At 34.9% G+C, this 13686-nt stretch overlaps 1 protein-coding gene and 1 pseudogene across 1 annotated transcript; both read left to right on the top strand.

Annotated features, from left to right (window-relative positions):
• The first annotated feature begins 299 nt into the window (after window positions 1–299).
• LOC113749574 lies at window positions 300–1404 on the top strand. Its single transcript, XM_027293358.1, has one exon. It carries the CDS (start codon window positions 664–666, stop codon window positions 1168–1170), a length of 507 nt encoding a protein of 168 aa, XP_027149159.1. The 5' UTR covers window positions 300–663; the 3' UTR covers window positions 1171–1404.
• A 4091-nt stretch (window positions 1405–5495) lies between these two features.
• On the top strand, window positions 5496–12923 carry LOC113749847 (annotated as a pseudogene).
• Window positions 12924–13686: the final 763 nt, after the last annotated feature.

Below are 13686 nucleotides of genomic sequence, written 5' to 3'. Positions count from 1 at the left end.
ATGCATGATTAGTATATACGGTGGCAGCCCTAGACTTGTAGTAGCGCAGTCCTTTGATCCATCGTTCCATTGATTAATTGTCTATTTATTTTCTTCTTACCTCAATGCATATTATTGTCTTCTCCAATGGCGTGCTATGAAAAGGTCCACCCGCATTTGTTGATCTTTTAGTTAACCATGCCAAGTCGTCGTGTCCTCATTAGCTGAAATGTCAAGTTGCCAACTCATTAGTCCACCGTCCACACTACAATAACAGCCTCGCTGCTACTTTCTACGCTAACTCTTATAATGCATACATAGATTTCTAAGCTTCCTCCCTTATCCTCCATTGGCTATATATTCTTTATCCCAAATTCCAAATTATCCTTCCAAACGCTATGTCTAAAACCATAAGACCAATCCCACATACTCTCTAAAACTTTGAGTGCTTTCTAGATCTCTTCTTCCACAATTTTCTTTCATAAGAAAAAAAAAAAAAAAAAGAGCGCAGGCGGTTGAGTTCTTCTCATTTCTCAAATATCATCTAGCAAGAAGGCAATCTATCTCTTCTTGATCATTTTCCAAGTATTGCATTAGAGGAAAAAAAAGAGGAAAGGAAGAAAGAAATCCTCCATTTCTTTTTCATAGTGTGTGAACTGCGTGTCATATTGTGCGTCAGAAAAAATGAGGAGCAAAGCAAGACAACAGAACAGATTCTTGAGAATCATCACATATCCAGCCAGGGCTTTAGGAAAAGCAAGGGATTTTTACGTGAGAAGCATTACAAGTTGCAGTGATAATTTCGGCCACGGAACCGTTGTCATGGGCATGCCCTCATCAAACTACGCGCCGAGTTTGCCAAGGAGTTATAGTGCTAATTCATCAGCGTCGACTGATGTAAATGATGATGATTTAAGAGAGCTGATTAGAGCTGCTTCAACGAGGACTTCATCCGATAATATTGACATCAATTGCTTGTACCTGCAACAACTAATTATGAAGCAGCAAATGTCAAACTCGGTTGCTGGACCAAAAAGTATGCCACTAAGAAGTTGCAGCGTCGGCATGGGAAAGATTGATGAAGAAAACCCTTCTGTTTTTGCATCTGAAGACAACGCGAATATGAAGCCAAAAGACGTGTATCCAAGAAGCAGAAGCCATGCTGTTAATAGGAGGAGTGTTGTCTTCTGATCCTGATCATTTTCCTCTAGGAAAGTGGTACGAATGAGAGCGATGGAAAGTTTCATTCTTCATTCGTTTTGGATTTTGATTCATCTGATACAATTTCTCTTATTCTCCTTTTGTTTTTCTTTCTCTGTCTCTCCTTTTTTATGCTATTTCTTTCAGGCTTGGTTGTTTGTACAGGAAAGGCTTCATCTCTAAATTGCCAAGTTTCTCTCATCCTTAATGGATGAAGATTGTTAATTGTTTTTTCTTTTTAATTTATTTTCTGCTTTAACATGTATGGTCGGTTGAAAAAACAAAGGACATGTATGCAGTTTGGTAGCTATATTAGTTTCAAAACTCAAAAGTAGTTAGTGCCAATCCCTTGGTCTCCAGTTCCTGAATTTTTTTCATTTGTGGTACTTTTTTAAAAGTTTGAAGTGGGTGAGTCATTTATTGCATAGTTATGGGTCAGTTTTTGAAGATTTTTCTTTAGGCAAAAGAAAATTACCTTTCATTCATAACAAATATGCATCTACAGCATACAAAGTTGTTAAGCCAAACTCTGATAAGGATGGCTTTGATGTGATAAGGGCTGACACATTACTACATCATCTAACATGATTAATTCTTTCATAGTCAAAACTCTTTTATCAACGGTTTGATGTTTTCTTGATATTAGTCTCGTAATCTCACTAATGTTTATCCGCTTTCATTCGAGCAGGTTCGATCTTCAAAAATCTAATGACCTAGATTGTGTCACATCACTTGATAAGATTATATGGTACAATCTGAACCATTGAATTTATAAAAATCAGTTCTGTCCAAGTTTTGGCCATGATTATCTGCCATATATTGAGCTTGTTCCAGTTTGGCTCCTCGTTTCAATATTCAGTAATTTACATCGAGATTATAGAAGTCATATCTGAATAGCAACGTTATACATCATGACCATGGAAAAATAAAAAATAAAACATGAACAATATCTCGGAAGACTTATTAAAGAGGCAGATTGATAAATTATGCACCAAAACTGAAAATGGATAGAGATGAAAACAGGGTGGGGTACACATACAGCATGATAATGTTGAATGGAATTCTTGCGTATTTCCGTAATATTTGCTGAAAAAAAAATGAATACTGCAACGGGAAACATTTGAAAGTCATAAACTAATTCAATAATCAAGACGTAAGCGGAGCAGGTCTTTTGTCAACTTCCTATACGTTGATTTGACATTCAAACTACAAACAATAATTTATGTCTCGTCAATTTTATTTGCTGGAAAATATGCACAGGCGCTTACCCTTGAATATTATGATCAAAGTTGGAGTAATTTTCTTGTCCACGTTTACTCTATCAAATTCGCAACAACCACATTGAAGACTTTTTATTATATACGTACGAAGAAAAGGATAATTTCATTATAATATCAAACACAACACATATATAAATATATATAGATCTGAAAATCTCGACTGATACAATAAATCTAAAAAATAATAAACTTGGTCATAATGTTGAAAACTTATGATAATATATTTTCTTTTCAATTTAACCCACCTGTCCTCGCCAATCAATCATTTTTCATTAAACTGTTGAAGCGAGGAATAAAAAAATTCATCCGCTGCAAATCTCATTGTCGATCTCAATTTTCCACTCTTCGTCCGTCTCATAAATCATAATAATGACAAAAACGTCTTCTTTGAAATGCTCAACAGACGCTAAGCAAAAAGCCTGGCTGCTAATTAGTTGTGTGTAGACATTTCTGGTGATTCCGTAAATGTGAGATGAGACGAATTCTAGTTCAAGGCAGTTAAAGAACTAATATATTTCCAGAGAGTTTAGATGCAACTTGCAGCTGAATAATTGCCCAGTACCCATAAAAGAAAGGTTAGCTTCATTTAGGCTCCGTGGTTCCGTTAACAGATAAGAAAGATGATGGGGCATGGGGTACGTTGAGATAGTGACACACTGATTATCATAATGGATTATTTGTCAAGATAAATTACTTGTACAGTTGCACTCAACTTGCCATCACGGCCTTCCAATCATCTTAATTATGGTATATAGATGCATTTCTAATCTTGTAAAAGCAGCAAAGACCACGAATTTATTCTCTCTTTTTTTTCCCTAACTTGGAGTTTTTATTTTTTATTTTTAAAGATTTGGATGAATTCGACTTCAATCATCACTATAGATCAGAATATGCTTTCGAGAAGTTATAAATCTCCCCTTACATTAACAGTGAAATTCGAACATACGATTGTTTACGAGAAAGTAGAGGTGTCAAAATAGGTGACTTGGGCGGATTTGGGTTGGGTAAAATAGGTAATGAGTATAAGTGAGTCAACCCATTTATACCCATTTAATTAGATGGGTATAAATGGGTAAATCGAAAAATGAATTGAGTAACCCATTTATTTTAAATTTTTGTAAACTCATTTAAATTCATTTTTGCAAACTAACTTATCAATTTATACTGCTCTTTGTACCAATCATTAGTTTTAAATATTTACTTATAAAACTCAATAAGCCTAATTACCAATTTTTTTTCCATTTATACTCTATGTCACAAAATTACATATTATTTAATAATTGAATAATAAGAATATAAAATTTTGAACTAAGTACTGTAAAAGTTAATATAAAAACTTAATCCAAAAATTTGAGCCCCTAACATATTTTTCATATATAAATTTAAAATTTCATTTTAGAAAGATAATAAAAGAGGCTAAAACTTATCATAAATTGGTAATGCTGAAAAATGAGCAAGTTAACAAACTAAGATAAAATAAAATAATAAGATAAAACCAACAAATAATAATAATAATGAAACATAAGTAGTTAACATCATGACAAAATGAAAAATCTGAAAAAAAAAAATGGGTGGGGGAAGAAAATTCTAAATGGGTTAATTGGATTTGATGGGTTACCCAATAATATCCATTTATATTCATATTGGGTATTATTGAGTAACCCATTTATATTCATATACAAAAATTTGAAATACCCATATCAATCTATTCATGAACGAGTATGAGTAAATTTAGTTAAGTGGGTTGGTTTGCCACCTATACGAGAAAGTAATCGTATTCACTAATTCACCCAACTCGTGTTGGCTGCGTAGTGGTGCCTTGGCCTTTGAAGGTTTTTCTTAATTAATTGTGGCATTAAATACTCGGTAAAATAGATGTGACTCACCACAGTTGAGACACAGAGAGAGGGATGACAGGATAAGGACAAAGAAAGGAGAAGGAGTGGTACAGGAATTACCATTCAAGGGCTTACACTTACGTAATCGACTACTACACTAGATCAAAAACTATACAGACCAATGATTGTATTAAAAAAAAAAAGTTTCGGTCATTCCAACCTCATTGTGTTGAACACGATATATAATACCATAATGTAAAGTTTCTAATAATTTAAATGTCAAAATTACCCAAGGCATAGGTAATCATCATTTTACATTATTTTGTTGTGTCTTTTTGCACTCTTGACTAGAAAGTTTTAAAACTTCAAAACACGATGCAATCCAACCTGGTTTAAAATTGTAAAACTCTACCTAAAGAACGTTGATTAAATTAAAATACAAGAGGCAACTCCAAGAACACTAATTTATTCAAGAACTAGTAAATAGTTAATCCTCATATTATGCTATTCATGAAATTTCTCCATTATTAGTGGTACAATAACTAATTTAGGGAACAGTAAGCAATTGGACAGCCTTGTTTGAAAATCCATTTTTCATCAAAAAATTTCTACGTTTTTCGTAAACATATTTTTCAATCACTTATTTACCTCACATATATTAAATTATTACAGTATATTTTTTTTACAATATGCAGTTTTTTTTCCTCCGGCAACAAAAGATAATTAGAATTTATACTTTATAGTAGCATTAGTTTTCAAATCAAATTTGACATTGTCTTAAATTTTGAAATTGTCGGTGAGCATAGATGGATGAAGATTTTGGACCCTTGTGCCAAATTGACATCCACGACCATTCTTCTTGCCCAACCACCTGTCTTATCCATTGCAGTGGACTACAAAAAATGGAATAGGCCTCGAAAAAGAAAAATGAATTTTATAATCTGCTATCCAAAAAATTATCAAAATTTTAATTTGTTTCCAAATCTTTCATTTTATAATCAATTTTTGAGCTCAGCAGCAAATACTATAAAAATGCTTTTTCCTTCACTTCCCCGATATTCCTCCCAATACGATCTTATCTCTTGGGGAAATTCTTTCAAGATAAAAAAAAAAAAAAAAAAAAACCGCGCGAGACTTAAAATCCAAAAGTACCCTTGGAAGTTTCTGGAAACTACGTCTTCCACCCTCCGCTTTCCACAGGCTCCACTAGCTCCACCTCCTTGGTTCCTCTCTGATCATTCATGTCAGAAAGGAAGATAAACAGAAACGAAAGAAATAATGGATTAATTTCCGCTAATTGCAAGAAAAAAAAACCGCAATTAAATAAGCATATAAAAAAATGGTCGAATTTTCGAAACTTAACGCGGCAGATTTCGTAGGCGAAGACGACGAGCTAGACGAAGAACCAGGCGAGGTCATCGAGTCGGCGCCACCTCTCCAAGTCCGCGAGGAGAGAGAAATCAATTCCTTAGGTCTTACAAAGAAGCTCCTAAAACGGGGCATTGGTTGGGAGACCCCTGAATTTGGGGATGAAGTCACTGGTATTACTTATCCAAATTTACCTTTTTCGTGAAATGTAACGTTCTCGTCAATCGTCATCTTCATTTTCGTGAATTAATTGTTTGTAATTTGCTTAAACTATATATATTTGGGTGATTGTAGTTCATTACGTGGGTAAGCTTGCTGATGGCGCGGAGTTTGTATCAACGAGGGACAGAGACAAACCTTTAATTTTTAATCTTGGACAAGGTAATTTTTGGGTGTTTATGTTGTTTATTGCTTCTAATATTGGATTTGCATTTTTTGCTTTGCAGTTTAATTCCTTAATGAGTTGTAAATAGAAGGGTATAAGCGAGCCTAATGTGGTAGAACAACAGAGTGTTTGAGCTTAGTTCGATTGTCTTAACAAGTTTAAGATTGCTTTTCATTTGGTTTGATTATTATTTGAGACGAGCTCATACAAGCTTTTATACAAACCATAGCTTGAGCCTCGATTAGCTTGAGTGATTTGTGTGGGGAAAAATTGTACTTAACGCTGAATCTTAATGGGCTTGGTTTGATTAATTGACAAACAACCCATATTGAATGAGCTCTACTTGGAACGAGCTTGAGTAGCTTGTTTCACTTTCAGTCCTTGTAAAGTTTTGCTTCTATATATGCTTATTCAGTTTCCTGGTTTTGAAGGTTGTTCTAATGCATTTTTGGGTTAATTAGGCCAAGTGATTTCGGGACTAAATCATGGGATTATCACGATGACGAAAGGAGAAGCAGCATTGTTCAGAATGCCTTCAGAGTTGGCATATGGAGTGGAGGGCATGGATGGTGTTCCACCAAATTCTTCTGTTCAGTTTGAAGTAGAACTCATCTCGTGGATCACCGTGGTCGATGTTTGCAAGGATGGAGGAATTATTAAAAAAATAATCGAGAAGGGGGAAATGATGGGACCTCCTGATAGAATTGGATGAAGTTCAAGGTAAAAAATATGTATATTTAGAAATGTTATCTCGTGATAGCAAGCTCATCTTGCAGTCAGTTTCTTTTCTGTCTGCACTGATCTTTGTATCATCCATGAGCTGCCCACTGCATTCTGTTCTCTTTGTGGAGAAATGGTGTAATATGCTAATTTTTCTTGCAGTAAAGTATACTGCAACAATAGATGATGGTGCCATTGTTGCAAAAACTCCTGAAGACGGACTGGAGTTCTATGTTAAAGAGGGTAATTTTAAGACACTTATGGACATTTATTAATAGTTTTTTTCCCACCAAAGCAGCATGTCTTGGAAACATAATATAGTTGCTTCTTTCAGGTCACCTTTGTCCTGCATTACCAAAAGCAGTCAAAACCATGAAGAAGCGGGAGAAAGTAAATTTAGTTGTTCAGCCTCACTGTAGGTCTTCCCCCAATCTTTTCCGCTACTTGACTTTCTTGTTTGTTTGGTGCATTACTTGGCACTATGATTGCAGATTTCCTTTTTTTTTTTTTTTTTTCGAATTCAAGGAATCACTGAGTTGTTTCTTTCTCATATTTTTAGAATGATTAATTTAATGAGTTACTGGCAAAGATAAACTTTATACATCTTATTGGCTAACATATCATCAGTATAGAAAACAAAGAAACTCTCTTGAATTTTTGTGCTTTAAGCACTACTTATCATCATTGAGTTTCTATTATAGCAAGGAAATTTGTGGAAGATCTTCCTTCTGTGGATTAATGAAGAAGTGGTATTGGAATTTGTAATCTGGCTTTTACTTAACATTGTTGTAGATGCCTTCGGAGATGATAAAAAGGATTCCAATACTAGCTTTCGTTCCTTCCCTCAGAGTTCTGTTCTGAGGATTGATTTGGAGTTGGTGTCCTTCAAGCCTGTAGTGGATGTCACTGGTGATTCGAAAGTTCTGAAGAAAATCTTGAAAGAGGGGGAAGGTTTTGTCACTGCAGATGAAGGTGCTTCTGTTACTGGTAAGTGGATTGTCCATGTTGCCTTTTCCCTTTATACAATGAGACAGTTAATGCTATGCAGCAAGAATTAGGTTATTGAGAGCTGAGGCTTAGACATTTGGCTAAATTATGGAACTTAAAAGCTGCACTCATTGTGGAATGCCATTTTGATGTTGAGGTATGAATTAAGCACCTAGAACAGAGGATGGTGGTTCATATTGAGATTTTGGTTGAGCATTGGTTCTAAGAACTATCTAGAGATGACTTTTCTAGAAAGACTAGCAAATTACTGATGCTAAATTATGTAAATGTTCTTATGTGTTGATATAGTAACTGGTGACTAAGATTGATCAGCTGGATACTTACCTGAACTAACTAGTTTGGAAATCACTAAATCATCAAGAAAGTTCTTTTTTGGTACAAAGGGTCAGCTTGCTATTATGTATAATGTATCTCTACACTATGCTTTGAAACTGGTTTGTCTTCTCTAAAGAGAGAATTGCTTCTGTATCAAAATGCGCTGAGCTTTGAGCTGTGTTAGTGAGAATTGTCAGGGGTACCAAAGTTGGTTGAATGTTTTTCACTTCTCGAATTTGATATGATCCAGTATAAACTCAATCTGTCTCAAATAAATGCCAATCTTCATATCTGCGAACCAATCTTCATACTGTTTAATTTCTGATTTGACTCTGAACTCATCTCAAGGTGGTTCTTGAAAATTCACGCTTCATTGCTTTGTTTTATTCCTTGTCAAATATATTGTTTGCTTGACTATCCTTTTGGTGAATGGATGATTTGAGTAGTGATTTTCCATTTTCTTTCTTTTGCTTCATTCCATTCACTCTTTCATCTTATTGTGACTTCAGAATTCTTTATTCTTGAATTTTTGACTATGGATAGTAATATTGTTGTGGTGTCTGTTAGGATGACAGTCGTGTCTGATTCTTCTGATTTTTTTGAGTACTGTAGTAAATAAGTAAATTATTGCGTTAAGCAGCTAATAGTTTTCTTCTATTAGATATCTTAAATTGTTTTATGTATTCCCATAACTATGCAGTTAGGTATACTGCTATGCTGGAGGACGGTACTGTGTTTGACAAAAGAGGTCTTGATGGAACGGATGCAATGGAGTTTGTTACAGATGAAGGTAAGTGGGTTGGTATTATCCCCTCGTTCTTGCACCTTGGTTATGTATTTTATGATTCTGACTAAACATTCATGTGGACCTGGATAGAAGTCATGATGAATATGGGCCACAGATATGTCTTAGATTTTCCTTTTTATCCCAGTAGCTATAGTGTTGGATCAATCACGATGGAAGTGCTCTTGTATTTAAGCCGGATCCTTTAGAGTTTGTATGTTGTTTGATCAAATTCTTTGTTTAGCATCTAAAGTGGCCATAATATGTGCCACATATGGATAAATTGGTTTTTGGTTCTGAAAGAGTAAATGCAAGCTTTATTAGTCAAGTGTCCTATTCATCAGTAAGAACAAGACAAGACTTCAATGGCCTATTTCTACATTTTCACAGAACAAGTGATTGCTGGGTTAGATCGAGCAGTGATGACAATGAAGAAGGGTGAACATGGGCTGCTGACAATAAAACCTGAATATGGATTTGGAAATGCTGAAGTGAAGCAGGATCTTGCAATAATTCCTCCAATCTCTACCATACTCTATGAAGTTGAAATATTAGATTTCATAAAGGTAATATTTCACATACTGGAAGTCAGTGATCTCTGAAGATGTTATCAATTCAGAAGTACATTACTAATTATTGCCATTTTAATGTTGTCTGGTCATGTTCTGGAAAGGAATTAGGGACTTGCTCTTCTTATTCAGTTTGCCCAAAAAGCCATAGTTTTGCTGTAGCTTTCAGATTAAGTAACAGAGCTTAAACTGATTGCATTTGGTAGTGGTTTTAATGTGACTGATAAGATTTTCATCGTGGTCTAAATTAACATATTACTGGCTTTTTGTTTTCTTGCTTTTCTAGTGTTTAAATGTCCTTTTCTGTCTGCACATCCTGTTAGTTTATTTTTCCTTCTGAACCAGAAATAAACATTTTTATGATCTCATTAAAGCTGTCACTTTGGCATAATTCAGGGAAGCCCACTGTGTGTCTTCATTGCTGAAAGAAGCATGTAATTAAACTTTAAAATGACATCTAAAAGAGGTCCTATCTTATATGCAGCTATTGAATGTGTTCCTGGCCATGGTTCTCTACATCCTAGTAATTGGAATTTTATAGAAGATAAACACCAATTTTTTCATTCTTTTTCTTTTCTTCCTAGGCAAGCACCAAATGTTGTGGACTTAACCAAACATTTGACTCATTATGGTTCACAATTTTTTTTTAGTTAATTCTCTTTTATATAGGATAACCATTTATGACTGACACTTGTCAAGATTAATGAGCTTCATGTCATCAAACAACATTTCCTACTTGACTGAAAGTGTTCTGCAAAGTCATCAAAAGCCTGATCTCTACTGCCTGGTCCTGTCCTCTCATGTTCTTTTAACTTTTGAAATCCTCCCCTTGGACTTGCTTTGCTAAGTTTGTGTGTGCATTTTTCTTCTTTTTGTAAATAGTGTACAGAATAGTCTGGCCTTATGTACATAGAGTTTTTATCCCCTTATGTGTAAGCTGTTTTGCTCATCTTCAATAAAAGTTGTTTCAATATGCCCCAAAAAAAAGAACTTTTGAAATCCCTGTTATACTTGAAGTAAAAAGGCTGAGAAAGAATGTAGGAGGAGAAACAAATATTTTGGGAACTCAGCTGGTAGATCATCATTGGAGTAGCCCTTTTCAGACGGGTTTAATGATCTGGCTAGTTTCTTGAAAAATTGAGCAATTGAAAAAACCTTGTTCGTTTGCACCTTACCACCACTCAACAGTATTTAGACCACCCCTTTCCCTCTACGTTTCTTTATTTTTCTAACTGAGGTCTTCCTAAAAAGCATGGTACTGTAGTGGGATAGGATTAGTCTAAGCTGTTGTTATGGTTTTGGTTCCAAATTTAGATGTAGTGACTTTATATTGAAATCCAATTTGCTTTAAGAGCTACACTATTATTTGAGGACCATGCTTATGTTTTGCAGTAGATAGCATTTGACGTGAAATGCATTTCTTAAGTTCATTTTAAATTCTAAATGACATTCTGTTCTGCCTGAAGATTTATGATGAATCTCATATTCATGTATCTTCCTCTTCATTTTTGGAGAACAAAGGAGAAGGCGCCATGGGAAATGAATGATCAGGAGAAGATAGAGGCCTGTAAGAGGAAAAAAGATGAAGGCAATTTACTCTTTAAAAATGGAAAGTACCGTAGAGCTGGAAAGAAATATGATAAGGTGTCTTGGTGAATGATTTCTCTTTCAGGAATGCGAATGTTACTTGGCCTTTCTTTGTGAAACTTCAAATCACATGCTTTGTTTTTCACTTCCAGGCTTTGGACTTTGTCAGTGGAGATATACCATTTGGTGATGATGATCTAAAGCTGGTCGAGTCATTAAGAGTCACATGTTGGTTGAATACTGCTGCTTGTTGTCTCAAACTACTTGACTTCCACAGAGCTGTAAATTTATGCTCAAAGGTGAAGTAAATGAGGCAAAAGGCACCTGTTTTCTTTTATGTCATTATTTTCTTTTTCATATCTCCTGCCAAGTTCCTGCGTATGAACAATGAAACAACATTTTATGGGTGTTAATCAAGATAGGAACAAATAGCTCTAATCCTTTAACTCATCCAGCAGTTAAATTTTGTGGAAACTATGGATGAAATGATTTGGGTATTATGTATGAGTTCTCATGGTTCCTTTTCTTATTGAGAATATGTGCAGATAAATGCATATATCTGCCTTCTACGGTATAGTTAATTTTTTTTTTTGGCAATAGAACAAAACATTAGTTTGTTAAAGGGTGTGCATACAAAATATTAAACTATTATTGGTAATTAATTAGGTCCTTGATGTTGAGTCCTCCAATGTGAAAGCTTTATACAGGCGAGCTCAAGCTTATATGGAAACCGCTGATTTACACTTGGCTGAATTGGACATCAAGAAAGCACTGGAAACTGAACCTCAGAACAGGTATACCTGTTTTTGCCTGTTGCCTAGAAAACCTGTCCATTTTTGGATTGTTACCTTGTGTAACTTAATTTCTGTGTCATCTGTTTTACTAATGAACCTGGTTTGATGAGTTCTTCGTTTATTCTGCAATTTTCTGATTAACTTTTACTCCTTTTTCGGTAATACTTTTATTCTCAGGGAAGTGAAGCTGCTACAGAAGAGTTTGAAACAACTGCGAGCTGAGAGCAACAAGAGTGACGCACAAATCTATACAACCATGTTTTCCCGCATGACAAAGGATGGATCTACAGCAACAAAGGTTAGTTCTTGCTGCCTGCCTCTAGTTCAACTTATTACTTGCACAGGATGCAGGTGACCTCGTGTTTTAATCCTCTTCAATTTGCTATAACCTAGACAAGAAAGAGGGAGGAAGAAGTAGATAATTGCAGGACCCAGACAAAGGGGGCTGGTGTGAGAGGGATGAGAATGAAAGGACAAAATGAAAGAAACCTATACGGAATGAATTTCATTTTACAGGTGTCAAGTTATACCCCCCACAGAAAAAAAAAATGTACACAGAAATATAATAGCATAGTGTGATGGCTAAATTGATAGGTCATGTTAATCCTAAAAATGCGCAAAAGATAATTATTGTTTGGTTTGAAGGTAAAGAGGCTGAAAACTCGAGAAGTGGAAGGCCTCCAGAAAATAAAAGATTATACAAGCTTAGGGACACTCTTTTTTTTTTTGGTTGCAGTTTGCTACAGGCTAAATGTTGTATTTTTCTTGGTTTTCAGCGATTGAAAATTGACAATGTGGAGAACAACAATAAGCCATTGGAGGAGGTCATAGCAATGGAATTGGAAAAGACTGCTGTGAGTTCACAGCCTCCTGATGAGGGAGTGGCGGTTGATTCTTCTTCTTGAATTGTATACTCATGCAAACTTTCTTTGTTAAACCACAGAGGATGTACAGCTAGGTGAAGATGAGTAGACTTCTAGGATTGTGAGTTGCCTTTTACTACATAAATTCTATACCTTTGAGTACCTCTGAACCATGATGTATTGCTGATGAGAAATTCGCATGTTATAGAAACGTCTTCACTGTTTAGAGAACTTGTGCTGGATCTGACGGATATTAACTTCTATTCCTTGCTTGCAAGTTCATGAGCTCACATTATAGGCCCTACGCGGCGGCTTTTCTAAGCCAAAATGGTTTCTTCCTAAAAATTTCGAAAGGCAGGTGGAAGCAATTTAAGAAAATCAAATCACGCCTAAATGTGTCATGTTATTCAAGCACAATGTACAGAGCAATGTGGCATTTCAGGTGTGGTAATGCACAGGTAGGTTAATTATATTATAGTGAACCCTATGATGGATTTGCACTTTGCCTGTGATAATTTTTCAATTAGGCACTTTGGCCCCGTTTCAAATTTTTTGATCAAATACTCCTCTTGATCTATAGTAAATATTCTGTACTCTTGACTCATTTTTCATTCTTCCATTTCTTTTTCTTTTTTGTTGCACATCCATTTTATTTCTACCCGCTTTACTTTTTTTTTTCCAATGCATTTTCTCTCCACTAAATTTTCATTTTGTCTCCACGCAACTTATTTCCTTTTTTCCTTTATCTATCTCTTAAAAATCAAATTTTAGCAGCATTTAAAAAAAATCATATCTACTTTAGTTACTTAAGTGTACGAGTCTATCAATTAGTTCAACATATATATATATATATTTATAGATAATTGGTTTGGAGAAGAGAGTGTAAGTGAAAGGTTTTGGATTCGATCCGTCCTATTTATACTAAAAAATTGTTAAAAAAATGAATTGGAATATTATAAAAATTCTCACGGAGTATTTTGTTTATATGAGTGAGAG

This window comes from Coffea eugenioides, chromosome 10 (assembly GCF_003713205.1).
Source record: "Coffea eugenioides isolate CCC68of chromosome 10, Ceug_1.0, whole genome shotgun sequence".
Taxonomy (NCBI): Eukaryota; Viridiplantae; Streptophyta; class Magnoliopsida; order Gentianales; family Rubiaceae; genus Coffea; species Coffea eugenioides.
The sequence above is the reverse complement of the archived record's forward strand: the minus strand, read 5'-3'. Positions and strand labels throughout refer to the sequence as shown.

Coding starts and splice junctions, on each gene's coding strand:
- LOC113749574 (XM_027293358.1), top strand. CDS start 664: ATGAGGAGCAAAGCAAGACAACAGAACAGATTCTTGAGAATCATCACA.